A 26807-nucleotide genomic window follows, 5' to 3' on the forward strand; every position below is an offset into this window, starting at 1 on the left:
TTGGGGTAATTTTAATCTCTAAAAGATTAAAAAATCTGTTTTTTCTGATCATTTACAAAAAATTAAAAAAAAAAATTAAAATCACATTATTATATCTAAACATTTTTGTTTATGTTTGAAATGTTAAAATGTTTGAAATGTTAAAATATTGTCTCTGTTGTTTGATCTTTTTTCTAAAGACTCAGAATTACGTTTTTTGAACAGATTCTGGTTGATTGTGGAATTATTGTGTAATCTAAGGATATATGGAAAAAAAAAAGCCAAGGTTATACTAAAAAGATGGGTATCAGGCAGTGCCACAAAAACAGTTTTGAAGATAAATAGATGTAGAAAAAATAGGCCTTCGACTACCAAGGGTTAATATCAGCAAAAACCAACATCTATAATATTAAAGTCATTTTACCCTCAACTCAACGACTTTTCTTCTGCTCAATTAATCTCAATTAATGCCACTCTCACTTAAAAACTAATTTAGTCTTCCAACCTTTGGTCATTTCACATCCCAAAATGTTTTTCCACTTAACTTAAGTCCTTCTCCTTGTGAGGAGTTTGTGTGAACAGACAGAAGAAAAGAGAAATGAGCAAATTCAGAGCCTTTGAGGAAACAGCTGCATGAGAATGACTCATCTGTTGTCATGTGTTGTATTACTTATCATTTTTTTTTCCTTTGCAAACTATTGTAAGTTTTATTTGATTAATTAATGTCAGTGATTGAGGGTTAAAAATTCAGCTTCAGAGTGTTATCCTTCAATGAAGGGGAATTATTCCAGGAAGAGTGCATGGGGGGGGGTCAGAAAACGACTGGAAGTTTAGTGACACAATGAAATATTCCAACTTCCCTCTTTGGTGCTGTGTTCATGCTTCCCTGTCTGCTGGCAGAGCAGGGCAGCAGCCATGCAGACACACGTTGCCTTCTTTGCCTTGATTTTTGGTGAGTATTTAGCTATTATGATCACATCTCACTAATAATTCTGCTTTCAAGGAAATGTATGTAATGTATGATTATAAGGAATTGTCTCAGAAACTGGTCAAAGGTCAAGAATATATATTATATGTTTGTGCATTTGATTTTTTTTGTGTGTTTCTGAAATACAGAGCTGGATTTTTTTATGTTCAAAAACAGAAAACATATTTAGTGAAAACCTTCTAAGCTTATCAGTATTTAGACTTTTATTTTAAATAATTTGTACGTTTAAAACGGAAAAAAAGCAGACAAAATGTGTTTGACACATGAATGCAGTGTTTTTTTTTCTGTTGTTGCCGTTTATTTACTGTGTCATATGACTTTTTTTAACTACTGTTTATATATCGTTTGTGTTAAACAGCATGTTGAAAAGTGCTACATAAATAAAGTGACTGATAGTAAATGATATAAGGGCGCTCCAGACCCCAAAGTACCTTTTCTCTCTTCCCTTTTTAAATAAAAGTCTATTGCAACATGTTTTTGACCTTTGTCTGCAGACAAAAGAAAGAACTGAGCTATTTTTACTTTATTTATTTGTGGATTTCATGGCACCATCATGTTTTTAGGCTGTCCATTGTGTTCGACAGCAACATGCAGTGGTGAAAGATCTTCTCTGCTATCAGATTTTGTTTCCATTCCAACAGTGGTCATGTGCCGGGGGCTTCAGTCTGCCTCGCCCGTGCCTTCGGTCCCAGACCGGGTCCAGGCTCTGGTGGGCTCCTGTGTGGTGTTTCCCTGCTCTTTCTCGGCCGCTTCTCCACACCCACGCGGACAGAGGCCGAGGGTGGACGTGCGGCTGAGGTACAGAGGTGGAGGTCGCTTCTTTCCTCTGCAGAGCACTGCTTTCAACAGCCAGGACAAAGACCAAGTGAGCAGAGATTTCCAGGGGCGAGCCTCGCTCTTTGGGAAAATAGAAGAAGGAGACTGTTCAGTGAGGATGGAGAGGATCAGACTGGACGACCCCCAGATGTTTGAGGTGGCCCTGAAGAGACGGGAGGATTTACTCTGGGGGAGGCCAAGCACCGTTCAGATTGATATCATGGGTGAGTCCATAAATGAATTGACAGCCAATAGCAGTCTCCCCTTTCACCTTGGTTTTATTTTCCCTCATAGAGTGAACTTTTATCTTTTATCTGAAGAATGTTACTTTATGTTGCACGAAGTAAAATGATGCACAGAAAGCACAACATTCATCTGGAGTCACAGATATTCCTAAAATCATGTATTTACGACATCTTTATCTAAATGTGGAGAATTTAAATAAAAACAATGGAAAGTCAATGGCAAATACAGAAACTAACATTTTATATTTCCAACACAGAAAAATGTAAATGTCTTAAAAATATAAGGGAAGATTGTTAAAAATTGCTCCTAAGAAGTTTAATAATAACATCATTCTTAAATATGTTTATGTATATATATACTGGATTTATACATTTATATATATCTATATATATATATATATATAGATATATATGCTTTTACTCAGAAAACTATCATGCCAATCATCAGACTGTCACCATGAATTTTAATTTGGTTAAAAGGTCAGGACTGTAAGGAGGTCAATTCATTCTTTTGTTCTTTAATTTTTATTTAAAAACGTATTTTTTGTTGCGTGTTTTCTGAGTGTCTGAAAAGTCGTGGCATTTTTTAAACTTTTTTTACAGCTTTTTATATTTCTAGATGATGAAATACTTTCGGTCAATTGCTGTAGAGTCTTTCATTATAATATTTAGATGCTTATTTCACAGACGGATGAACCTCTGACCATATTATGTAATTTTTAGAGTCTTTTTCATGTTTCCGATTGATTAGTTATTCTTACTACTAAAAATATATGTTTCCTTCCAGAACAGACTTACTTTTATTTCACAGTCAAGGTCCAAACTTGGCAGTAAATGTAGGAATTAGTGACATTTTATATTCATATTCTTGAGTTCAGCCATGCTTTGAGTTCAGTTATTTTCTGTTTCCAGGCTGTCAGTCACAGCACGCCGGTTTAAATTTGCAATCAGTACCTATACACTGAAGTGTTTTGAAGTTTCTGTTTGCTGCACCAAAACACATCATCTCCCCCTTTTTAGTCACAACATGTTCAGGGGCTCACACTGGGATGTTTTATTTTATTTGTAGCCTTTTATGTTTTTTTACATTTATGACACATTTGTATTTCTGTGATTGAGCTATTCTTCTGTACTGGAGTGCCCCACAAACCTCCTTCCCCTATAATTATATTCAAAATCACAAAACTTTATTTTAATTTGGACGGGAATTTAGTTTTCATTACAGGAGTGATTAAAAATTAAGTATAGTAAATGAAACTATACTGGATGAATGAAAATGGGTCCTGTTTTTCCCCCTTTTTAATAGTTTCTCCATATTTGTGAAATATAGAGCTGAACATGACGTGATGCAGGTGTTTTTTTCTAATCATTGACAGATGAACCGGAGCCTCCGGCTATCAGTGGCAGGTTGTCAGCCACAGAGGGTCAGGTGGTCACCTTGAACTGCTCCATCAGGTACCACTGCCCCTCCAGACCTCCTACCCTGCAGTGGAGATGGGAGCGAGGACCCCTGCTGAACAGCACTGAGCTGTGGGATGCACAGACAACCTACCCAGATGTGGACGCACAAACCCTACTGGCATCTTTGTCCTTCACGGCTTCCCACCAAGTGAAACCGAGGCTCAAATGTGAGGTCAACTATCCAGGAGCCAAAATGGTGTCCACCACCACAGACCTGCATGTGACATGTGAGCACAATTTCAGCAAACATTTCTGTTTAAAAATCTACATTTTAAGCTTAATTCTGTCTCTTTTCACACTTCAGTTCCACCTAAAGAGGTGAGGATTCAGGTTCAGACCTTAGTGGTGCATGAGGGGGGCACTGCCCTTCTCGTCTGCTCATGCAAAGCTGATCCTCCAGTGTCAGAGTACCGCTGGTCCTACAGCCAACACGGCCGCACCGTACACCTCCACCACCGAACGCACACAGTCCGCGTGTTCAACGTGACCAGAGACATGAGGGTCACCTGCTCCGCTCACAACTCCATCGGTCGGGGAGAATCACAGCCCACAGCGCTGAACATACAATGTAATTTCACTTCCTGTTCCAAACCGTTGCTTTTTTCCATCTACTTGTTGCTTCAGATAACAGATTTTTTCCCCCTCAAGGTTTCAAGTTTGCTTGCTCAGCAGTGATGTCACCATGGGCTGATCACACTGTTGAATCACTGCAGGACAGCATGAAGTTGCACGGATTTGGCAAAACAACATTTAACAAAATCATAAATCATCTTTATCAGAAATTCTGCAGAAGCTTCAGGATATCTCCACAAAAAATGACAGAAGCAGCTGATGGATCTATTGCATCCATACAGATTTGCAAATTCATTCTTTTGTGCGAATTCTAAACTTTTTTTTTGATGCAAAAGCAATATTTTGTGCTGTGAAAATGAACATTAGTTTACCAGTATCTAGTTTTTGGCCGTGTCACGCTAAACTGCAACTTATTTGAGCAAAGACAGGAAAAAAGCAAGATGAGACACAACGCATGCAAAAACGTTTGTTTTACAGACGCAGAAACATTTGAACAACTTTTTTGAACAAAAAGTTTTTGAACGCAATAAAAAATTTGAAAGCAAAAAATACATAAAAAAATTTGAAAGCAAATATTTCATATTTTAATTTGCAACTTTGAAAGTTTTGTGTGCAACGCGTTGGCATAAAAATCACTCCATAAAAGTAGAGCAGTTGTCTTGAATAGAATCGGGATTATTACAGCTGTGGAAATAAAAGTACATCTTTCTCTCCCCAGACAAGCCAGTTATCCACCGACTGTCTTCCAACTGTTCTGTGGAGGATTCGGAGTTGGTGTGTTGCTGCCTGGTTGACTCCAACCCCAAAGCGGCGGTCACTTGGAGTGTCAACGGAACCATTCCACTTCAAGGTTTCAACGTTTCTGCCTCATCAGACCACAGCATGTTGACAGCCTCATTGACAGGCCGCATGGAGAAACCTCTGCAGGTGGTCTGCTTTGCTTTTAACGCGCTTGGAAACGACTCCCTGGTTTTGCTGCAGGGAGAAGAAGGTACGCTCAAATCGGATGGTTCACATCTACGAAGAAGCCGCTGGACTTCTTGTTTATTCACTTTGATGTGAAGCTGGTGTTGTAACATTTGTGCAACATCCCAGCAGCTTAAAAAAGGAAAAGAAGAAAGAAAGCCATTGCTGCAGAATTGTTTTTTTTTCCTTTGTTGAACTTTTTGTTTTTTCATCATACAAAACTTTTGTACAATGAACAGACTGCAGCAGTAAAGTGTGCTGATGCATTGCTTCTCTTGTGGTCTAAATTTAGACGTGGCACCTCTGTTGTGGCTGGTTTTGCCTGCTGCAGCCATATGCCTGCTGATGACCCTTCTGTCCCTTCTCATCTGCTGGCACAGAAGGAAAGCTCAAAAGTATGTGAAGCAAGTCGATTCTTTATCATTACCTAAATCAAAAAAGTCTGTTCTTGAAACTTGAACATGTTTCTCCCCTCTCAGAAAAAGCTTGAGAAGACGCCCCATTTTTCATCCAGAAGACCTGGGGATTTATCAGGAAAGGATGCCGCTCTACATAAACTGCACAGAAGTGACTCACATTTACACTAATGGCAGCTATCAGCTTGTGTACCAGAACTGTACGCCTGTTTTTGTCCGTAATAACCAGGTACCAGTGAACTCTGTCTTTAAAAGCAAGTTTTATCGATTTAAAAAAAAAAAGTGGCTTGGATCCATAATCTGTGCTCCTGTTTCAGATCCGTCCGATGGCCCGAAGAGGTGGGGGAATAAGGAGAGGTGGAGATATCGGACCAGCCAGAGTGGGTATCAGAGAAACAAGACAGGTGCAGGACACCTCTGCTGAGCTTGAGACGGCCATCTATGTAGAGATCCTCTAATTTCAGAGTCACATGCGAAGGGTTTCATTTTTTTTCTTCACTGAATGTTTAACTGAAGACCATCCGTTCAGGGTATAAGTGTGCATTTAACTTACTTTTGACTATTTGTAAGTCTGTGATCATGCAAACATAATAATAAATGAAAAGAAAACTGTCTCCTATCCCTTTTTCTACGTTAAAAACCCATTGCAAAAGTGTTGTGTGATATAATCTCAACAAACACACATATCTACAAATATGATAAATATTTCTGGCTGGCACTGAACCTTTACAATGTGTATTAATTATGTCTTTGTCATTCATTTACTTCTCTATTTACACATAAATACTTGTGTGTTTTTTTAAATTGCAGATTTTCATGTAGTTTGGTTGTAGACATAAGTGGTTATTTATTCATTTTTCATTCATTTATCTTCTAAACTCGTTTTTGTCCCTTTCGGGGTCACCAGTCACTCATGGGCGAGGTAGGCGGACTATACCCTGGACGTCACCAGTCTGACGCAGGGCAGCAGTTGTTTAGTTTTTATTTTATAATATTCTCTAAGTTTTAAGACTTTCTATTATGGAAAATTATTGTAAAAAGTGTGAAAGTTGGAAAGAAGGCAGATTTTATTTTTCTCTGATAGGATTTTTCATACATTAAGAAAAACTTGATGTAAAGAAAAAACACGAACCAAAAAAGAAGTAAATAACCGATAAAAGACTATTGTCTTATCATAACGACAAATCAACATAAATTGAAACTGCACATAGATGTATTTGCTACTTAAAAACAACATATTTATTGATTAATATTGCTGTTGGTTTTGTTTTGCTGGGGTGTCAGATATATAAATAAAGTCAATGACAGGCATTATGAATTAAATTACAAATTGGAGTTAACATGATTAAAATTATGCATAAATCAGAACTCATTTAGTCAGGTAATCTAAATTACCTGAAGACAGTTTGGAAAAAAGCAGTTTGGGAAAAAAATAATAAAAAAGAAGCTTTATAATGCATGTTTGGGTAACAAACCTTCTCATTACTTGTGTAGAAAGATTATGTGAACAGAGCTAGAATATTCTAACTTAAAAATAACTTTGCTTCTTAATATAAAAATATATTTTTTTACTACTGTAAAATAGTAATATCTTTATATGTGTAAATATGAGAAAGTGGAAGAATGGTCTTGCCACAAGGATGCCAAAGATATTGAAATTATTATTATTATTACTATTATCATCATCATTGTTGATATTATTATTGTTTTATTATTTCATTATCAATATTATTATTCATATGACCCATCATTATTAAAATTATTACTGAAATTACTATTAGTAAAAGTTCAGCTATTTGTCATTTAACCTATGCTCCCTCCGTCCACTTGGTGGCGACACAACGCTATTGTTCCATTAGTTTATCGTAAAAGAAGAAAACAAAGGCGCCTATTGGATGGTAATCTACCCCCGGAAGTTGCGTTGGATGAAGACATTTGCTCTCTTTTGGTGGGAAAATGAGCAACAATAAGACACGTTTACCTTAAAATAACCATTCCTACCGTGGTCTTTGTGATGTTTAATATAACGTCAAGTTAACGGGTACGTGTCAATCATGAAGCTACATATTAATTCACGTTTGCCTTTCAGTTTGTTAAAACGATCAGGCTGTTCACGAAAAAGTTCAGTTTTCTCAGTCTGCTAGCTTTTTCTCGCTAGTTAGTTTGTTGCTCCTGTCAAACATCAGTAATTAACACTTTTCTATGCATTATTTAGTGTCACTCCGAAAAGCTGAACGTTTGTGTTTTCTCGCCAGGTTAAAACAGTCACAACAGCGCCCGGTTGGCACACTTAGTGACAGATAGATTATTGGATTAAAAACACTAGTAGCAGGAATACCAAAATGCCAGAAATCAAACTCAAACACGTCGTATCCTGCACTTCCGAGGACAATGTAAGTTGTTTGCTGTGTTTTTTTTTTTTTTAGTGTAGCAGTTAGTTGTGGCTTCATGGCTTTATTAAACCCACTCTTCGTTGTGATATAACAGACTCACAAAGCGGACAACCTGCTGAGCTCAGACACCTACAGAAAGTGGAAAGCAGCGAGAGCCGGGGAGAAGCAGACATCAGTCATTCTGCAGGTTTGATTTAGCTTTCACACTCAAGTTAATGCATTTCAGTTACGGATGTGAGCTTAGTTTGTTAAAACAAAAAACAAAACTGGCTGATTTGAATGATTTTCCACTTCATTCCATAGATAAAATGATTGAAATACAGGCATAAGTTGGATGTTTTTAAAAAATTGACTTATTTTATTCCTTCTCTTATTCCTTTTCTCAGTTTGAGAAAGAGGAGCAGGTGCACAGTATCGATATTGGAAATGAAGGATCCGCTTTTGTTGAGGTGCTGGTGGCAAACTCTTCAGCCCCTAAAACTCAGGACTACGAGGTATTTCTTCAAAAAATACCCCCCCCCCCCCATCTTTACTCTTTGTTACTTAACAGGATGTGCCCTAATTTCAAAAACTCTTTCAGGTTCTTCTCGTCACATCTTCCTTCATGTCTCCAACGGAAAGTCGTAACGGATCTAACCTGAACCGCGTGCGTTTCTTTGGACCCAACCAGCTGCAGAAGAGCACAGCTCAGGAGAAATGGGACAGAGTCAAAATTGTTTGCAGCCAGCCATACAACAAGGTGAGGATTTTGACCATTTATATAAACAAATATCTCCATTTTTAGAATCGGATTTGGCTTATTTCAAACAATCTAAACCAAAAATACACGAAAAAAAAAGAAAAACCAATATCTATCTATACATAGATTTAGCAAACTTTGGATGATTAATTGCGGCTCGAGGTACATTTCCATATCATCTGTTTTGTTCCTTGTCGTTAATAAAAGTGTCATTTTGATCAATTGGATTTATTGAAGTGCTTTGGGGGAGTAAAGTTATCATATGTTTAGTGCACACAGCACACATGGTTCATGCTGTGGTTCACCTTCAGCCAACTGAAATGAACCTGCCAGTCTTACAGTACATGACACATTAAATCCATTAAATGTGAGGTTTGTCTCAAAGAGGTTAATTATTTGCTTGACAAGCAGTGGGAAGAAAAAGCTAATGTTGATATTTCCTTCTAAATTGACTCAAAGTTCTTGTGTACGTAACTAAGAACAAAAATAGCAAAAGTGTTGGGATAAACATCTATAACTTAAAGAAAATATACGCAACTTACCGGGCTGTCAAACAAAATACAGTTTGTGGAAACAGTAAAGTCTTCATGTTTGGTGTTGAAGCTTCATGACTAACCGTTAACCGAAATGAAAGCTTTTTTTTTGTGCCTTACAGAACATAGCGTATGGAATCGCCTTTGTTAAGTTCCACTCTCCACCTGACAAAAATGAGCCTCCAAGTTCCTCCCCTGTAAGTAAACCACTGTTAACTTTTTTTTTTCTATTTTATTTTCCATTTAAAAGTTAGGAAACACTAAATTAGCCTTATTAACACACGCTCTCATAAAGAAAATGGTAAGATCTCAAGTGTTAGTGGGTGCACCTCAGCACTCATGCACTTCATCACATCTAAGTTTTATAAATGTATGTAAATCTTGCAAAAACTGAAACTATTCTGATTTCAATAAACGCAATGTGATGTTATTGGATTAGTGTCATTTGTTAGTCTTTTTTTTTAAAACTATTTTAGATGTAACCCCTTAACTGCACACTTAACACACTTTTCTCTCTTGTTTAAACTCTTAAAATTCAAACATTGATTAAAGCATTAATCCATTGTTAGAGAATAAAAACATAGATATGCTAGTGATAGAGGATGTATGTAAATGTGGCAAACTGAATGCTTTCTGTGTAGGATAGACAGTATGGAAGAGGTTGATTTGGGAATACAGCCAATTAGGATGCAGAAGACAATGTGCTGTTAAAAAAACAAATAAAAAAGGATACAAACTGCATTAAAACATCAGGTGAACTGCAATATAGTGAGGAACCACTGCACAAGGTGGTAGATGCAATGTGTTTGGTTTTTTAATTACAAATCTGGAGGGAATCCAGAAAAACCAACATGGGAGTGTTGTCAAACAACTTTGGAACTTTTTGTCACAAATTGTGAGTCCCACCATCCTATTTCTTCTGTTTCCTTCGTTGTGTTTCCCGCTCAGAAAGTGACAAAGCTGGGACAGTTCAGAATAAAGGATGAGTCGCCTTCATCTGGGTCCAGTCTGCAACCCGGAAGTCTCTTCTTTAACCGAGAAAATGCAAACAAGTCGAGCACTTCACCTAAAGGTATTGAAATGAACTAAATGGCAGAATCCTTTTCAGATCTACTTGAAAAAATCAGCCAACAAGAAGCTCTGTAACTTAATTAATGTGGGCCGCATTTACACTGCATGGTTGAGGTGACCCAATTCCGATTTTTTTTCCTCTCATGTGGCACAGATCGGACATGACCGGTGAACTTGTAAGCAGGAAAAAACCGCATGGATTCCGTTTTTTCAGATCGGATTCAGACCTCATTTATATGTAGAAATGAATCGGATACGTGCATTTGCGTTTTCCATGTAAGCAGACAAATCGGATATTCCCCAGTAAATGCGAGTCGTACGTCAGTGACATCAACTCAGGACACCACCAACTGAGATCACATGACTTATTAAGGTGCTTTTGTGCGCTGATTTTGCTGTTCGAGGACAGCTGGAGCCCCAGCAGCGTGTTACCTTTCAGCCTCAGGCTTCGTTATTTCCGGTCCCGGTCTGGACGCAAACGGTAACTAATCAAGCGGGACACCGTTGCTCTGGAACAGGCTAGAAGCCGTTTGTTTCTTTGCTTGGATCAGACTTTTAGTACAGCACAACGTCTGCAACACTTCCTCATTCAAAACTCAGAGAGAGCACATAAGCCGACCGCGCAGCTCTCCTTTTTCCTCTCCCGCGCATCCCCTCTCGTGGATCTGCCTCATCCTGTAGCGTCTAAGGCAACGCCTCCTTCTGTCGCTGCGTTGCCTCCATGACAACCGCAGTCACACAAAAGTCCGAAGGAGGTCTGCGGAAGGCGGAAATGCTGCTACGGAATCCTCAGAACGTCTACGTTTGATATTCAGCATTGTATAGTGTAAATGCAAAAATCGGATATGGGCCACTTTTAAAAGATGATGTAAGCGGGTCGTCAGATATAGTCAGAAAATCGGATTTGGGTATCAAGACCTGCAGTATAAATGCGGCATAAGTTGACTGCTCTCTTAAGGCTTGTGGAGTCATTCAACCCTGTTAAATGATTGGGTTTGAACTTGTCTGCCACCTGCTGGCTGACTGTTGCATGTGTAGAGATATACGTTTGTTAGGATTAGTTTGTTTCAAAACATCAGGACCGAACAATTGATTGTTGGGAGGAAAATAGCAGATAAATTGGAATTTTAAGTCAAAATCGTTTGTTTCTTTATGTGGTACTTTGTACTTAGCGTGTTTTCTAAAGGGGGCGGGACTAACTGATGGGGTATGATGAGTAAACTAAAGCAAAGGTCATGAGTTTGAAAGCAAGTAAAGAACAGGATGGAGCTTGTTTTATACATAATCGCTTCATCCAAGAATTTAATGAATGACAGAAAAGGCAACACATCCGATGTTTGTTTAGACTTCTCTCAACCCTCGTGTAAAATAAGAGAAATATCCCAAACTGAAACAATGTTAGTCGTATTTTGTATTATCAGTTTATTTATTGTGAGTGGGGGTCCTGTGTTCCCTCCTCAGTGTCTCCTCAGAGTGACAAGCTGAGTTACGCTGCTGCTGCTCTGCAGGCAGGTGGAGGCCCTCACCCATCAGGCCAAGCCTCCTCCTCCTCCTCCAGCTCAGCCTCACCACAGGTACTAAACACCGCCATCATTTTCTGCTGTTCCTTCTGTGAGCCCTCAGCTTGATTTAGACCAGAGAGGCAGCTGTGTGCGATGCAGACAAGAAGAAGCCAAAGTAGCAAGGCTCATGGAGATTGACATCTGTAGAGATCAGAAGATTGAACTTGATAAAAAAAAGAGTGCAGCTGTTCAATCAAGTTTTTGAAACTTTTCCATTTTTAAACACATTTGGAAAAGAAATATGATTGAATTATAATGTTTATTGCACATGATTGATTTAGATAAAAGTGTATTTTTTGAAAAAACCTGAAGTTGCTCTGCTGTTCTGCCTGAATAAACACTAAAATGGAAAGCAGGAAAGATCACAGTGTCTTTGCACAAATAGCTACGAAACATGACACTTTACCACAGCTGGGGGGTTTATTGAAGAGTCGTTGTTTTAGTCTTGGGAGTTTTTTTTTTCCTAATTAAAAAACTGCCTTTTCTGCCAATCTCTTTCCGAAGTTTGTTTTCTGATACTCTTTCATAAAAAAATTTAAAAAAAGTCCATATACACTAAGCTTGGGTGATAAATTGATTTTATTGATGAATTCTAATTTGCAGTTTATTTTTGAGAAAATCTGGAATGTGGACCCCCCGTTTCTTCATTTCTATGGAACTGGTTTGTTTTTGCGACTTCAGACTCGGGGCAACAACCACAACCTGCACGCTAGAAAAGCTGTTAGAAGGCTTTGGATCCCAGAAGTAGGAGTGGGACGGATTTGTTTTAGCTCCAGAAACAGAAACCAGTCGAGTGGGAGAAGTTCTGTTCTCTAAGAGACGCTCAGGCTAACGAAAGTCGTTTCGTTTGACCAATCGAATGGACTCCTTTTATGTAAGAAGCTCGCCTCCCATGTAGACGAGGGTCATTTGGAGTGTAGTTGAAGTTATGTTGACTCTTATTTAAATTAAACTGTTGCAGTGAAATGAAACGATGTTTTGGGTTATTTTGCTGTTTGTTCATGTGTTATAAGTTACATCGTCATGGCAATATCGATCATTAATAGCGCAAATCGTGTGTTTTCTTCATAACGTGCAACTCTAGTACTCTGTCATTTTTGTTTAAGAAAACAAACGGGTAGAGAAAAAATGGCTTTAAATCAGAAATCAAATTTGGTGTAAAAAAACGTAGATTTTATTATTAGGCCACATCGCCCGGCCCAGTTTTCCCAAATACTTTGTTTTGGACACATTTTCTGTGGATTCGGTTTCACTTCATTTTAGCTGAAGTGTAACACTGCTAAAGTTTAGCTTTTAACTGACTTTTTTATTTTATTTTGTTTTTTTGGTAGCCACCTGTAAAAAGAAAGTTTGAGTTTAGCAAAGAGCGACTGTCTGCCTCCGGTCCTTCTCCCTCAACCAAAAAGAGTCCTGCTGGTTCTCCTGAGAGCAAAGCCGCCACGCCCAAACTCAAGCCAAGCCCAGCCGCTACGCCCAGCCCAAGCACCACTAAAGGTAGGTCCCTGCATTCAGACTGATGCTGTTAAACCAATACTCATCATTTTCTTCTGTGGTCGTTTTGTTCTGCAGTGTCGTCCACTCAGAGATCCACTGAGAAGAAGAAGGAGGTACAGTCTAAACCGGAGCTTAAACCCAAACCAAAAACCAAACCCCAAAGTGAGCAGCAGGTCCCGTTCAAGAAGATCATGGAGGGGGTCGTGTTTGTGCTAAGCGGCTTCCAAAACCCCTTCAGAGGGGAGCTGAGAGAAAAAGCCCTGGAGATGGGAGCCAAGTACCGCCCAGACTGGACGTCCGACTCCACACATCTCATGTGAGCAGTTAAAAAAGGGAAATCGGTTTGCTCAATGTTACGTTTTTCATCAACATCAACAGACACTTGGGTTTGGAACTATCACTGTGAGCGAAATAAGCACTAAAGCAAGACAAAATCCTCATTTTACACAACAAACGTTACATTTAATGGGCCATTAGCTCCCTAATGAGGAATCCACCTCATGCAGTTTATTAGTTTGCTGCTTTCCTGCAGCCATGAAGTGTTATTTGCTCATCTGACTATTTAGGTTTAAGTTAAACTGCATTTTTACATCAACTATAGTACTGCCACATTAAACAGGCATTACTCATGAATTGACTGAGGAGAAAGGGGCGGCGCAGAGACGTGGTTTTACAAGGACAGGGTAAAGAGATAAACCAAGAACAGACTCCTGGATAATCTGCAGCACTTCAAGATATGAACATATGATGAAGATAAGCAAAATACACCTTTATTTATGAAAAACAGGAAGCTTTTTTTTTTACTTCCTCCAGTTCTATGGCTGATATTTATTCACTTATTTCAATGACCTCTAAATATTTCTGAATAATAGTTGCAAGTGTTAGAGCGGGGTGACCATGATGACCCCAGCAAGTCATAAAAAACAGGAAATCTTATCTTTAAAATGCAGAAGTCCTTTTCTAGTGTTGCTTTTTTATTATTTTTTTTAGATGTCCTTCACCTCATTTGTCTTTTTTATCACTGAAACAGATTGTGCGATTGCGAAACATCTGTGTCAGTTTTTACATAAATTCCGTCTGATGGCCTCCTTCAAGCTGCCAGAGTGATGGAACGACCTTGTGGGCTCGTCGGTAGTGATGTAACCGTGTTTTCTTTGTGCACATCTGTCCCGTTGCCCCATTAATCCTCAGCTGCGCCTTCGCCAACACCCCCAAATACAGCCAGGTGAAATCGGCGGGGGGCATCATCGTGCGGAAGGAGTGGGTGTTGGATTGCCACAAGAGGAAACAGAAGATCTCCTTTAAGCGGTGAGAACATGGTTCTGTTCTTTCAAGTGAAACTGCTCTTATAGAGGCCCGGTTTGTGGACCCAGCCAGACGAACAGCTGGATGGGACATTGCGTCAGTTTTAAAAGGGCGCCGGAGCACGGCGAGCGCTTGGCTTTAGCCTGGAACATGTGTTTTGCCTATTCTGCAAATGCATATCTGATTAATACTTGTGTTTAAGCCATGTCGGTGGCTCTGGATCACACAGTCTCCCGCAGCAGGGCTTCCCACTTTTTGCAGAGAACGTGGTAACCTTGAGCAGATGAGCCCCGCTGTGATCACAGTCAGCCCACTGAGATCCAGCAGCTCTCTAATTTTATGCCTCATTACAGGGAGAGCTTTTGCAGCATCAAGGTCTTCTGTCAGCACTTCTCAAAAAAGAAGAAATCGTTGTGTACTGAATAATGTAGGTATAAAGGTTCATCTCTTTAAAGAAGAGGAATTCATTGGCCTGGACCTGTATTTTCCAATATAAGCCTTTGCTGTAATATCAGGCTGTTCTGTCACGCTTTGCTCCTCCCAGTTTCTCCAAGGTTGACTTTAATAGAAATATATTATGCCCCTTATTCACAAGCTGACACAGTTTGTTGAGGTCCGGACAAAAACCTTCTGTGATGTGCTTTGGGTCACAGCAGGCCTTTCAATCCTGACAGCTGGCTGTAGAGTGTAGAGGGGGTGGGGGGTGGGGGGGGGTTGCAATCATTTTCCGAAACTGCTTTGCTGCAGACATCAATGCTAAACACATGGAATCATGTCAACTCTCCCACAAACCAAATAAAGCGATGGATGAAATTCCAAATCCTTTATTTGCTCAGCCTCTTAACGTTTTGAACTTTCTGTCTGGCTTTGGGGAGAATATGTCTTTGGAAATCAGCTGTAACACTAAAGACAGATCAACACTCCAAGCTATTTGATATTTGTAAAGATTTAAAATCTTGCTTTTGGACATTTTATCCTGAAGTTGTTTTAACTTATCTTTGCTCTACAAGCTTTTCTCAAAATCTGCACAGTCGAGAATTTCTTGTCTCATTAAGAACTGGGATTTAGAAATGGAGAACTTGTGAGTCAAAATCCTTTTGCTCTATACTCTTGACAAAAGAAAAACTTTCAAACTGGGAGTTTTGTAATCGGTTGCACCCCTAATCAATAAAATATAATCTGATACTAAAGAGGAAAGTTTTTATTTTCCAGTATTGTATGTTTTTGTTTGTTGTGGTTTTATGGAACATCAATGATAATTTCATTGGTAGAGTACCGGTAGTTGTATAATTAATGGATTTATCTATCTATCTTTACTAACGATGGGCTTTGGATGTTCTGGTGTGAATTTCTTTTTGAATCTATTGATGACAGAATGATTTGACAAACAAAACATGGAATCATTTTCAGGTTTGTATTTGAATTAGGCTTCAGATCACGTTCTTTGCACCAGTTCTCGTGTCACGTGATTGTGGGAGTCTCTTGTGGCCGGGGCAGCCGGTGTAATGATGAGGAGTTTTCCCCATGATCCATGCAAGAGGGCCTTCAAAGAGGGAGCGGAGGGTTATAAATAAATAACGCTTTGGGCTTTGGACTCAGTTCCTTTAAAATTCTCAAAAACGAGTTAAAATAAGTTGAGTGGAACCTGGGCTTTCCTTCTCCCTTGTGCTCGCCTTTCTCATCATTTTCTGACAGCAGTGGAGAAATATGGCTGCAGTTCTCCCCCCCACCCCCCATTTCTCTTGTTGTAAGAATAATCCATTCCCCTGCCCAGCACCCCTATTGTGCCGCCTGTGGAGTGTACAGCTTTGATGATGTATCCTTTATTTAAAGCCTGCATCTGCTATGGGTAATTAAAAGCACCACTTACTTTGATGATGGTAAGTGCCAAACAAATCGACGCGCTCACCCTCAAACTGTTGCTTCACGGGGCACTCTGCTGTCGCTGAGCATCTGGAGGTAAATGTGCGGCGTCTGAGCCCCTGATGCGCGTGCTGGCGACTCGCCGTATGCATTAATGAGCACCCCCGCTATGCTTCACACACAGTCATTAGCCATTGAGCCAGAGGTTTTAGAGGAGAAAATGACCAAGAAAGCTCACCTACAAAGATGGAATCTTTTGGGACATCTCATGTATATTTATATTGCATGAAGTGGGTTTTAGAGATATTTTACCATCAGACTTGTTAGTCGCCATTATCTTAAAAAAAGAAGGATTTTATCTGGGTGTAAATCAGAAGTGAGGTGTGGCCACATGTGTATTTTTTAAAGTACTTTTACGTTTGAAGTTTTAGAAATTAAAAGCACAGATGTCTCAAAAGTAACTAACTTTGAGCCACTCAAGTAAGTCATCAAGGACTTTTTTTTAAGATTGTCCTCGCCATTAGGAGGTGGGGATTGCAGACTTCAGTGGTCTAATTGGGGCTGAATGGGGGGGTTGACTCACCCATCCAGGGATCTAAAGTTGCTCAAGTTATTAAACATCTTTGCAGTGTCTGAGCCTCAAGAGGAAGATGGGATTTTTGGCTGAAAACGTCAAAATCATAATAAAAAACCCACTGGGAACTCGATTAAAATAGGGTCTTTAATAATTACTATTGGATTTACTGAAAGGTTTTTCGTAGTACTTATACAGTACTTATACCTAAATAGACAGAGATGATAAAAACTGAATTGATCCACAAAATTATTTTAAAATCTGTTGATGGGAGTTCTATCAGGGAGTTCTCTCTCTCTCTCTCCTTCTCTCTATATAGGTGCAAAATGGTTACAAAACGTTTTACTTTTTTCAAGACAACTGATAAAATAAGGCATTTTAAAGTCAACTTGGCTTTAATATGTGCTCTTTGATCTGAAACATAAATAGTGACACTATTTTCCATAAATTCTCCAGACAGAAACAAAAAAACCTTGAAAAGAAGCGTGTCGACCCAACTAACAAACGGGATTTCACTTGTCTTTATTAGAAATGCCAAGATCTGTTGGCTCAGATTCTTCTTAAAAAAAGAAACCATTACTTAATTTAGCCAATGATTAAATAGGAAGTATTTTCTGTCGTGTAATTTAAAGATCACCGTCTTGATCTCCTCTCTAGTGCCCCTTTTGAACAGTCTGTGGTCATGAAACTCGATGCAGCCTTGAAGCTTGACCTCCAAGTAAACACTGTGACCAGGTCCTGCTTTTGTCAGATGCAACGTTTGGCTTGGATTCAATCTTTTACATCGAAAACGAGCCTTGAAATTGTCACCCATGCCTCTGTGTTGTCCAGACTAAATTATTGCAGCTCTTTGTATGCCGGGTTATCCAGGACATCAATAGCCAGGCTGCAGCTGGTCCAAAACCAAGCAGCCAGATTTATCAGTGGGGCAAAGAAGTTTGACCACATAACACCGACCTTGGTCTCTATAAACTGGCCACCAGTGCTATACTTGGTTTTTATTAAATTTCTGGTCATTACTTTTAAGTCACTGGCAGGCACGGCACCTCCTTACCTCTCCAGTCTGCTTTTAAAATATTCCTCCTTAAAGCCCTTAAACCACTTTGTGTTCATGGTTCCCAGAACCAAATGTAAGTTTTGAGAAGATCGTGCATTTGCTGTGTTGGATCCTAAACTGCAATCAAAGAATTAGTCCTCCATTTCAGTGCTTTAGCATCAGCCTAGTCCTGTTATTCTGTTGGCTTGAATATCTGTTTTAAATTGGTTTTGTGCTTTTTATGATTGTAGAATGTTCTTTGTTTGTTCTCCATGTGTACAGCACTTTGGGTCTCCTTGGCTGGTGGTGGAAGGTCTTCTATGAATGAATGAATGGATGAATGAATGAATGGATGGGCTCTTTGTACATAAGATGTGAAATTCCAGGTGTCAGCAGTTCAAAAACTTTCATCCACTCACACTCGTTCTGTTGTTGGGGGATGAAAACATTTCAGCATTGATCACAATCATGAATTCCTGGACTGAGTGCAGACCTGATCACATGAACTCAACCTGTGGCTGCTGGAGGATTAGGTGAACAAATGTTTCTCCAGGCAGCATTAAACTCTAAATCTAGCTGCTCTTTGCTTGGTTTTATCATTTTAACCCTGTTATGCTTAATGATGCAGATATGCATCAAACCACTTCAGATCCAAAATTACCTTATTTTAGCATCTACTGAAAAGCACGTGATTTATTTTTTCCATATAGCTGGAAATAAATTAATGTGATGTATAATGTATATTGCATTGTTTACAAATTTTAGACACAATTCTTACTTTTTGCAGAGATCATAATCAAAGTATCCATGATGATTTTCGATGTGATTTACAATAAGTTTATTCCCTTTGAGTTTAATGTATTAGTTGGTTTGTTTTCTTCTTTTTGGGTTTAAATTTGCTTTTGTTTGATCCCCTAGCCCAAACAAAATCCTCTTTGCTATTCTAAAAACACATTTTCTGTCAGTGTTGAAAACGTCAAGAGATCAATTCAAATGTCCAAAGTTTTTCCCTGATTCCTGTTTAGCTGACTTGTCGTGTGCCCACGGCACTTTAAATCAGGCTTAGGCAGTGAGACTGATGGGAAGGAGATTTACCGCATCAGCCTTTGACTCCCTTTGGCTTTTTATCACTTTGGCACATTTTCTTTCCTGTTTCCCCTCAGTTATTTGATGGATGGAGACGAGTCGAGCTCTGAAAGCGAAATGGAGGTAGACGAAGATAGCGAGGAAGAAGTGAAGACAAAGGTGATTTGTATTTGTTTGTTTTGTTTTTTTGTTTTTTTTGGGGGGTGGGGGGACTTTAATTAAAGGCAAAAAGCCAATTTAACTCTGTTTAGTTTCTACAGACTCCGCAGAAAAAGGAGATACAAGTCACCCCAAAGAAAAGTCCAGCAAAGAGGGATGAAGAGGAGGAGTACGCTAGATCCACTGATGAGGAACCAGGTTAGTGCTTGATAAAAAGAGCTGACATTGCATTTAATTATAGTAAATTCTTCTCTATTTTTGTGTCCTGTCCGGCTGATTTATAGACACTCACATGGAAGAGAGAAGTTTCCAATTGAATTAGGGAATAAGGGAAAAGTTAAAGCTCTGTGGAAAAAGGTGAAATGTCTGAAAACCTAAAATGAAAGATTGCATGAGAGGAAGTATTTTAAATACAGACGTTTTTTTTATTCTACCCTATTATTTTAGCTTTTTATGAGGAATGGAAACCCAGTGGACTCAATGTTTCATAAAGGGAAAAAAAAATCATGAATAAAAATAAAATATAAAAAGTCTTTATTTTGAACCAGACAGATAAAATAGACTATATTGTTTTTAAAACTTGTGATTTTATTTTGCTTGTGTTGTTCCATATTTTTGCATTTAAAAAAGTTCTTGGATCCTGAGCAGCAGGTTACACTTTATTTTAAATTGAATCACTCTCTACTGTACTCTGCTTCACCCTTTTAGTTTTAAAAAAGCATCTTGACTTGCTAAAAAAAGCACAAAGACATTTACATTTTGAATAATATATATTTTTCTTTTAGCCGTAAATCACTTTGATGATTCTGAAAGCGGCCTAAAAGCAGTTTCATCACTGCACTTCATTGTTTGAGCACAACAATCCTGAAATATATTACTCTATAAACTACACGTTTCAATAGGAACTCTCTCAATTCACCCAAAAACAGGGAAAAGAATTGTTGAAATGAACATTCATTACCCTGCAACAAACTGGCGACTTGTTCAGGGTGTCCCCCCTGCCTTCGCCCACAAGTGGCCGGGATAGGCTCCGGCAGCCCCGTGACCCCGAAAGGGATAAAACGGTTAAGAAAATGAATGAATGAATGAACATTCATTATAAACTAATTTATGTAATGGAGAATTACGGGCCTTGTTGGCAGCAGCTATTCAGGTACAGGGGCAAACATCCCAGAAATACCACAGAAAGGAAGGCGTCCTGTGAGGGAAACCAAGTGAGAGTTGCTCATCCAAACTAGGAATATATGAGCAATATTTTTACTTTCCTGCTCTTGAAAAATTAAAACACTCCAAAGTCACACAATCTCTGATTTATCTACCATCTGAAAAACATTGCCAAAATCAAAAACAGAGTGTCAAAGCCAGACCTGGAGATACTTATTCATGCATTTGTCTCCAGTAGGTTAGACTACTGTAACGGCCTGCTCACCGGCCTCTCCAAACGAGCTGTAAAACAGCTTCAGTACATCCAGAATGCTGCTGCTCGAGTCCTGACCAGAACCAGGAAGTGTGATCACATTAGTCCTGTGCTCAGGTCTCTGCACTGGCTCCCTGTACCTCAAAGAATAGACTTCAAAGCAGCTCTGCTTGTGTACAAGTCTCTCCATGGCCGAGCACCAAAGTACATCTCTGACATGTTAGTGCCATATGAACCATCTCGTACTCTGAGGACCTCAGGGGCCGGCCTCCTGTTGATTCCCAGAGTCAAAACTAAACAAGGGGAATCAGCGTTTCAATATTCTGCAGCTAAAATCTGGAACAGCCTCCCTGAAGTCGTAAGACAGGCCTCTTCTGTGTTCATGTTCAAATCTAGACTTAAAACATTTCTGTTTAGCCGTGTATATGACTGAAAGGTCCTATCTGCACTTTTCTTTCCTTTCCTTCCTTTATTTTTAAATCAACTTTCAAATTGTTTTTTTCTTTTAAAGTAAATTTTACGTTGATTATTTCTATGATGTATTGTGATTTTAATGCATTTTTCTGTTTTGAGAAGCACCTTGAATTACTTTGTGTACGAATTGTGCTATATCAGTATATCAGCCATTGAAATGCGCTTGTGGCCTTTATGAACACTAGAAGAGCAGAGACATTCTCTGATATTTATGGAAGGTAAACGAAGAAACGTGTTTCCTTGATGCCCTATTTTGATGAGTAATCTGTCAAATGTTTTAATTTAAGGTTTTAATCCTTTTTTATTTTGCTCATGGAGACATTTTTGTTAAGATGTGTAGTTAAATGAAGCGCTTCACCTGTCACAGCTGCACAGTACAAGTATCTTGTGAGGTAAATGAATATAAATGAATATTTTCACTCGAAATACTGATTTTTATTAAAGCACTAAATCTAAAACAAAATAAGAATCTGTAAAGTTGGTGTGGTATTGATAAAGTACTGATCCTTAATAAAAAAGCTTAAAGCTTGAAACTATGTTGAAGCTCCTAAAGAATGTAATGTTTTTGAAGATTCCTCCATCCAGTTTCAGTGATAGTTAAGACAGTTGGATCATTTAAAAACCTCAAAACTACCAACAGCTGTCTCCTTCAACAGATGGAATCCAGAACAGCTGAAAGTCGGGCGTGGCAGGACAGGGTGTAAACAAAGAGCTCTCAGCATCCATTTCTGAAATGTGTCTGCTGTACTGACGTCACCCAGGGGTCTTATGGGTTAAAGGTTCTAAAGATTTAGAGAAGAATTGCTTTTATCGCTTAAAATTGAGAACATGACATTGTTAAAATAGTCCCCTGTTGTCTTTCACTCTTTTTAACAAATAAGTGAAAGCACATGAATATGTCGGTATCACAAATTTGTGGGCACTGAGACGAGTCAGCCGTGATTCATGGGAAGTGATTCATTCTATTAGCTTAAAAATCTTGAGACTTAAGAGAGGGCAGCACTGGCGCTGAAGGGGGCCGAATGAATTGATGGAGGATAAAGACAAAGTGAGAGTCTGGAGATTAGACGTTTCTGAGTGAGGCACTTGGAAATGGATGAGGGTGCAATGCCACTTAGGGTAAGAGGACAAGAGCAGCATCCATACCGAGGACACAGTTTAGGCAGAAACCAGGTCGGAGGCGAGATGCAATCGCTGTAGAGAGACTTTCACATGAACCTCATTTCTATGTTAATTAGAGGCCAGAAGTGAAGTGTTGAGGTGCAGCATTAAGGAGGAAGAACAGGCATTGACCCACCAACAAAACAACATTCTTGGGGATGGCATTTTAAAGGCAGCTGCTTCTCTATTTCCCCTCAAGGATTTTATGATAATGGTCATCGTTACCAGCAAGGTTGCATCGAACCGCTGATGTATATTTAATAGAAATCTGGATTTAGCAGGAGACATTAAACCTCTGCCCCAGATGGTCAGGAATGCAGAGCAGGTCTATGTCTCAGACATGCTTATTTTTAATTAGCTTTAAGCTTAAGGGCACAGCGTTGTCATGACAACGTGGACTCAATGGGCTCAAGAATAATAAAGCCAGAGAAAAAACAAATTAATTTTTTTTATCATAATGACAAAAAAATGAATTTATGTTTATATTTTTTAACCTCACATGCAAATGTTCTCTTTAATTTTAGGAGCTGACGAGGACGAATCAGGCGTGGATACAGAGGATGAGCTGCAGAGGTAAATTTAAGAGTCATGCTTGTAAAGCTCCTAAAAAACACAATCTTAAAGATTCCCCCCCAATCATCTTTTGATCAACAGTAAAAGCGTTCTCAGTGGTCTTTTTATAATTGTTATGCAATTTCTAGCTTTTTTTGTAGGACAGTTCCGGCAGAGTGACAGCAGCACATAAGGAATTCGCTGAGATCTCTTTGTTTACACCCTCTCCTGCTATAGCTTACAGCCCCCCAACCTAACAGTATTAGTCCAACAGAAATGGCGATCAGTATTGAAACTATCCAGCGTTACAGTTTTAAGTCAGCTCAGACGAGGAAAACAAAGACGAACATGGATTTAGTGGTTTACAAGTGGATGCATCAGAATGGAGCAGGGGGGCTTGTGTATGTTCTTCTCTTAATTAACAGTTATTGAAATAAAGAAATACTCCGAAATGTAGTTTTAAGCTTACTGGTAAATCTTTGTCAATTCATGTCCTCCATCATCAGAAAAATGCCACAAGGACATTCTAAAAACACGATTTTCATCAGAGTGGGTCTTTAAATCCCCTGAAGGAAGTTTTTGGTTCTGGGATGCGATGAAACCATGTCGGTTTTTTAAGAGCTGCTTTGGCTGACCTTTCAGGAGTTTTACTGCTCTGCTTTAATCAGCTCAGACTTCCAGGTCCATCAGTAAAAAAAAAGCCTAAAACTGTCTGCAAAGCAGAGCATTGATGGAAAAGATCAGTGTCTTTTTCTCTGGAGAAGCTTGTCAGAAGGAAAAACATTATAGATCAGACTCATTCATGTGGATACGTTTCTTTGATGTAATAAGTCCAGCCTAATAACCTTTACAAATAGAACTGATATAACCTTCTGAAAGGCTTCACTTTGGCAGAAATGCAACAAAAGGTAGATATGAGTGAAGCTTTTCTCTGAACATAAAAAAAAAAACAACAGGAACAGGGGATTGTTTTTTCCTTTGAGACCATTGTTTGGCATAAATTGGAATTGTTGTGGTGAAAGGGTGGAGAATGAGAGCAGGAGGAAGAAAGCAGCGGCAGAAAGGACAGCGGAGGAGGAGGAGGATCCTTATGGGGGGTCGACAGACGAAAACACCGACGCTGAAGCTGAGGAGGATCATCCCATCCCCGAGCTACCAGGTATAGCCGTCTGTTCCCAGCGTCTTTTCATTTCCCACCAGCAGAAACAGATGGCTTCCTTACGCTCTACCTGTCACTGTTGACATGAATCAACACATTGATCAAAGTTCTGATTCCTCCACGTTTCAGTTTTCAGATTCTTCCTTTTTTTTGTTTTATTTTCCAGATTTCCTCAGTGGAAAGCACTTTTTCCTGTATGGAAAATTCCCCAACGATGAGAGACGACTGCTGTTGCGATACATCGTCGCCTTTAATGGGTGAGAGATAAATGAAACCCACCTAAGCCTCGCATTCTAATAAAAAGTGTGAGCTCATCTCACGGTGCCGCTGCGTTTGCCTCAGGGTGATTGAGGACTACATGACGGATAAAGTGCAGTTTGTGGTGACCAGTGAAGGGTGGCACGAGTCCTTTGAAGATGTGAGTCTCTTTAATTCCCTTTCTCTGTTCATTATGGGTCCTGAATTAATGTGTCTGAATGCTTTTATGTTCGGATCAAACTAAAAGTTCCTATAAACTCTTTAAGAGTCACAGAGAAAGAACTTCTGTTAGTCTAATCACAAATCGGAGCCTTCTAATGTTTTTAGTGAGATGCATTAAGTAATAAATAGCGTAGAATGGAGTACAGGAGATTATTATAAAAGCTTTTCTAAATCTTAGCATTTTGATGATAGATTCTAAAAGAAAAGTACAACTTCTGATTCTTCCTTCCTGTTTACTTTGTAGGCCCTGATGGAAAACAGCAATCTGAACTTTGTGAAGCCTGCATGGATTTATGCCATCAACGAGCGACAGAAGCTCCTGCCCTACCAGCCTTACACCGTCGTCCCCTGAGCCTCACCCTTCCCTGAACATCCTCAGAAACTTGAGGTTTGCAAAGCCATGTTTCACCTCAAAAGGGCAATAAATCAGGTTCAGCTCTTCCTGTCTTTACACTGACTTCACACCTTTAGGTTTAATCTTTTCTAAAGAGATCAGAAAAATGGGTTTTGTCCCTCAAGGATTCATTAAATAGATTGATTTACAGCTTCCCCATTAAAGGCTAAAGCAAACAGTAGAATGAACGTTTTCTTGTGCCACGTATCACTTGGACACCATGGAAAAAGCCAGGTCTCTGTTTTTTGTGTGTGTGTTCAAGTGTGCTGCTCCTCCTCGGCCCCCTCAGGCTTCGCGGGGAAAGAGTAATCGCCCTGTCCTGACTGCCACTCGCAGTGATAAGACTCAGAATACAGTTGAATTAATGAGACGAAACCCAAAAGTCACAGGAACGATGTTGCTAGTTTTTCTACACAACAATGAAAGACAAAAAAAACAACCTTAAAGACAAAAGCAATTGCAAATGAATTTAAGTAGTAGAGATTTCTTCTTTTTTTTAGAACATTTCTTCTTTGTGTGTTAGAGTTCAATCTATTGCGTTATTAATATTTGTGTTATAAATCTACCAGAGATGGCAATAAGAACATAATTCATGTGGATACGTTTGAAATAGTGTTTGCTTTGGGTTCTTACAAAGTAGTTTTTTAACTCAAGCTTTTTTTTATCATTATTATTATTATTATTATTATTCTATTGTTGCTGTTGTACCTAATTCATTTTCATAATAAATAAAAAAAGAAGCACGGCTCTGGTTTTATTCTTACCTAACTTGCTCTTCTCTATTCTCTGAGCCCCTTCATCTGCAGCTTGAGACACACTTCCTTCCTTCCTTTTCACCCTCACCACTTCTGACCCCCAGTCCTGTCTCCACTCTTTAATTTACTTCTGTTTGTTGCCTGGAGCCACCAGGCCCCCTGCTCCTCGGTTAAAGGGATTGGAACGATGGCGGGCGGGAGGTGGTAGGAAAGCCGGACGGAAGAGCAGGATGGACGAAAATGATCTGACTTTCTTTTAACTGACTGTTCAAAAGAAACAAAGACCAAAACTCAAGTCAGAGATGCGATCGTGCAAACTTCTGCAACTTCCTTTTTCATTTTTAGAAAGGACACTTTCAGGTCAAATCTTTTTTTTTATTTTTTATTTCTTAATAGTCGGTCTGTTGCAGCTGATGGCATCAGCCTAAAACTTTGTCATCTTCCACTTAAAAACATATCCATCTTGTGGATGGCAGAGAGAAGACGATGCTTCCCAAACTTCCTGGTCATCTTCTCCCTTGTCCTTTGGTTGAACATTTTTGTAGACTAAGTGCACATTTCTTTTTCTGTAACGGGAAGATGCAGAATTCAATTTTCTAAATGTTTCTTCTATATCTTTGTTTTACTCGTCACTTGGTTTTTTCATCATTTGTCAAAACTTTTTTTTTTTTTCCTTGATGGAGCCAGTCTGTCAGACAAAGAGCCAGCACAGATCCTTTGTTACAGGGCTCTTTTTCTCGTAAAGATGATGCCACTTTAGAGAGATGGTTTATTATTCTTTAGAAGCCAAGGACTGGTCATGTGATTATGTGATTCTGTAGTCAATGTCTTTATTGCATTACCCTCTACTGCCTTCCTGTTATAAATGCACTAAGAAAGCTTCTGGAACAACTAATCTACAATTTTGTAAGAAAATTGAGTCAATTATCAAGACAAAATCCTTTAAAAACAGATTTACACAAAAACAAATTCACAGTTCAAACTTTCCTTCTCACTAAGCCTTTACAAGAATCCTTTATTTTTGTTAAATCATTAACTGACATTTAAATTTTAAATGTTTTTTTTTATAATTTTTCTGTCCTGTCCAACACCTGAGCAGATAAGAGCTGAAGTCCTCTTATGTTGGACATATTTTACTGTTCCAGCAGAGGTTTAT

General features: G+C 39.0%; 2 protein-coding genes across 5 annotated transcripts; both read left to right on the plus strand.

The window, feature by feature from the left end:
- Positions 1 to 774: 774 nt before the first annotated feature.
- Positions 775 to 6056, plus strand: LOC101170953 (sialic acid-binding Ig-like lectin 5). 2 transcript variants are annotated; one of them, XM_004078452.4, is made up of 8 exons: positions 775 to 931; positions 1609 to 2007; positions 3405 to 3716; positions 3794 to 4057; positions 4781 to 5053; positions 5321 to 5423; positions 5508 to 5673; positions 5762 to 6056. In XM_004078452.4, exons 1-8 carry the CDS (start codon positions 895 to 897, stop codon positions 5900 to 5902), a joined length of 1695 nt encoding a protein of 564 aa, XP_004078500.1. In that variant the 5' UTR covers positions 775 to 894; the 3' UTR covers positions 5903 to 6056. The 2 variants fall into 2 exon arrangements, with proteins under 2 accessions (XP_004078500.1, XP_078788908.1); XM_078932782.1 differs by having other exon boundaries at positions 3405 to 3656.
- Positions 6057 to 7334: 1278 nt separating this feature from the next.
- On the plus strand, positions 7335 to 25636 carry xrcc1 (X-ray repair complementing 1). Of its 3 annotated transcripts, none has more exons than XM_023964320.2 (18): positions 7335 to 7485; positions 7700 to 7837; positions 7932 to 8024; positions 8224 to 8331; positions 8418 to 8576; positions 9232 to 9306; positions 10058 to 10181; positions 11642 to 11754; positions 13074 to 13236; positions 13312 to 13552; positions 14428 to 14544; positions 19178 to 19259; positions 19352 to 19457; positions 22836 to 22884; positions 23886 to 24022; positions 24189 to 24279; positions 24365 to 24440; positions 24747 to 25636. In XM_023964320.2, the coding sequence occupies exons 2-18, from the start codon at positions 7787 to 7789 to the stop codon at positions 24852 to 24854; spliced, it is 1893 nt and encodes a 630-aa protein (XP_023820088.1). In that variant the 5' UTR covers positions 7335 to 7485; positions 7700 to 7786; the 3' UTR covers positions 24855 to 25636. The 3 variants fall into 3 exon arrangements, with proteins under 3 accessions (XP_023820088.1, XP_023820090.1, XP_078789449.1); XM_023964322.2 differs by having other exon boundaries at positions 19361 to 19457; XM_078933323.1 differs by having other exon boundaries at positions 7374 to 7392.
- Positions 25637 to 26807: the final 1171 nt, after the last annotated feature.

This window comes from Oryzias latipes, chromosome 16, assembly GCF_053564925.1.
Source record: "Oryzias latipes strain Hd-rR chromosome 16, Olatipes_Hd-rR_3.1".
NCBI lineage: Eukaryota > Metazoa > Chordata > Actinopteri > Beloniformes > Adrianichthyidae > Oryzias > Oryzias latipes.

Bases quoted from the DNA above. Each gene is read 5' to 3' on its own strand.
- LOC101170953 (XM_004078452.4), top strand. From the start codon at position 895: ATGCAGACACACGTTGCCTTCTTTGCCTTGATTTTTG. The intron at 5,054-5,320 runs GTACGCTCAAAT...GTCTAAATTTAG, and splicing joins TTTGCTGCAGGGAGAAGAAG to ACGTGGCACCTCTGTTGTGG. The intron at 5,424-5,507 runs GTATGTGAAGCA...CTCCCCTCTCAG, and splicing joins CACAGAAGGAAAGCTCAAAA to AAAAAGCTTGAGAAGACGCC.
- xrcc1 (XM_023964320.2), top strand. From the start codon at position 7,787: ATGCCAGAAATCAAACTCAAACACGTCGTATCCTGCACTTCCGAGGAC. The intron at 8,025-8,223 runs GTTTGATTTAGC...TCCTTTTCTCAG, and splicing joins AGACATCAGTCATTCTGCAG to TTTGAGAAAGAGGAGCAGGT. The intron at 24,023-24,188 runs GTATAGCCGTCT...TTTATTTTCCAG, and splicing joins TCCCATCCCCGAGCTACCAG to ATTTCCTCAGTGGAAAGCAC.